This window comes from Austrofundulus limnaeus, unplaced genomic scaffold (assembly GCF_001266775.1).
Source record: "Austrofundulus limnaeus strain Quisiro unplaced genomic scaffold, Austrofundulus_limnaeus-1.0 Scaffold179, whole genome shotgun sequence".
NCBI classification, from domain to species: Eukaryota; Metazoa; Chordata; class Actinopteri; order Cyprinodontiformes; family Rivulidae; genus Austrofundulus; species Austrofundulus limnaeus.
In genome coordinates, this window is record NW_013952581.1 from 160,347 (window position 1) to 162,452 (window position 2,106).

The following is a 2,106-nucleotide window of genomic DNA, read 5'->3' on the forward strand; positions in this document are numbered from 1 at the left end:
TGGTAATAGCGTTGGGGCTAACGCTAAAGCTAACAGGCTAAGCTGAGGTTCTTCTTCCATTAAGCAGCTCTGTTGTCCTCCATCCGCCCACAGTATTTTTACAGTTTTTACTTTACAGTTAAAATAAATGTTTATCAAATAAAGTCTAATGTTAGAACTAATCATGGATCCCTTTAAAGCATCTGTCAGCATGTCTACACATTTTGTTCCTCTCTCGAAGGAGTAAGATGTTTCTCCCTTCTCTCCTGCCCTGCCTTATCTTTCCCTGCTTTGCTGCTTGGAGCCTTCTCTACATTTCCCATGCRAAACCAGAAATTATGGATATTTTTATTTTTATGGATTTGGTTAGCTGGTCTTTAAATAAAATTTTTGGAACAAAGTTTATTTTTCTTCCATGGGACGACAWGTCAAAGGTGGGACYTTTGTTCTTCTCTGTTCTGGAAATACATTTGGACTCCRATCACTGGATTCTGCAGTTTGGCTTGGTGGTCTCCTGGTGGTCTACAAAACAGCGTCGGTGGCTTTGCACTTTCTGGCTGACTGACCAACTGGATGGACGGCTGTATTCTATCAGCACTCGGACATTGTGCCTTGAGTGAGCTGGACTCGGTCTGCAAGTGGTTCTACGGAGGGCCGCGGGCCGGCTGTGGTCCCTGGACTTTGCTGGCTAGATGGAATTCATCTTGGAGAAAGCTGATGAATCGGCTCGGCGGTATGTGTCCACACCATTTTGCCTGATTTGATTCGCCACCTTGAGATGTACCAGCAGACATTAAGGCAGAGGGAAAACTGTTGTCTGCCTGTCCCTTTTGTTCCCAAAACAACTGATTACAGAATCTGGATCTCCCCGGCAACAGCCTTGGATCTGTTGGCTAAATCCTTCCTGGTTGGAAGATGTTGACACGGCTCCTCCCCTCCCTCCTCCTCCCTCCTCCCTTACCTGTCTAATCTGATTCCTGAGGAAGCTGAGGCCCCACAGAATGAACAATTGTCCATCWATAATCTGAACTTTGGCTGCACTGGCCTTGGGGACTGAATTTTTCGGGCTCCCTTATCTTAATTACTCCTCTGGCTAAGAAATCTACTCTATGCAGAGATTTTTTTCCATAAACACCATAGTGTGTCACAGTGTTGATATAATATGATGCTTTTGCATTTTTCCTCATTTTCCCTTTGGTGGTTTTTAATTTTTCTGTTTTTCTAAAGGCAGCGCAACTGTGTTTGTTGCATGACCTGTCTTAACTGCCCCCTCCCCCCTTCCCTGATTGTACAGCACCTTGTGAATTTATTTCTGTGAAAGGCGCTATATAAATAAAACTTTACTTACTTACTTACTTACATTTGGACATTTTTATTATTTGTTTTTGTTTTTTTGTTGCAGATTTCTATGTTTTCTTCTGTTGTGTTGGACTCTGCATTATCTCATGTTTTCTGGCCTAATGAACAAATAAATGCCAACATACAGTATTTCCTGTCTAGAATCACGTTACCCCGTTTCTCCACAGAATATGTCTGATTCTTTGTGAGCTGAGCTGAACTCACAGCATGTACGTGATGACTCCCAGACTCCACATGTCTGTAGGGAATGACACAAACTCATAATTGATTACTTCAGGAGCTAAAAATTCAGGCGTCCCAAAGTTGACCCTCAGCTTCTCCCTTGGTTTGTATCTGTGGAAGACAAAACACCTGAGTCATGTGGGATTCACACCTCTTTTTTTAAAAAAAAGCTGAGATTTGCATCAAGTTGTACCTCCTCGCCAGGCCGAAGTCGATGATTTTGATCTTGTTGGTGGCTCTGCTGACACAAAGAATGTTCTCCGGCTGAAAAAACCAAAACAATCAGGTTACGTTGCGAAGCTGTGGTTTACGCCTCCATCACTTCGAGTTTAAAACGATCAGGTTCACCTTGAGGTCCAGGTGTAAGATGTAGTTTTTGTGCATGTACTGCAGGCCCTCGCAGATCTGATGTATGAAGAGAACCGTGTCCAGCTCCGTCAGGTTGTAGTTCTCATCGATGATGCGATCGAAGAGCTCGCCTCCCTCCACGCTGCACCAACACACACACACGCACACACACACACACACACACACACACACACACAC

General features: G+C 44.0%; 1 protein-coding gene across 1 annotated transcript in view; it reads right to left on the minus strand.

Annotated features, from left to right (window-relative positions):
* mylk4b (myosin light chain kinase family, member 4b) overlaps positions 1-2,106 on the minus strand; it is a gene marked incomplete at its 3' end in the record, with an annotated part of 18,188 nt that overhangs the window by 1,818 nt on the left and 14,264 nt on the right. Inside the window, 3 exon segments of the mRNA XM_014017904.1 lie at positions 1,543-1,671; positions 1,754-1,824; positions 1,909-2,050. Of these exon segments, the coding sequence (XP_013873358.1) occupies positions 1,543-1,671; positions 1,754-1,824; positions 1,909-2,050 (342 nt within the window).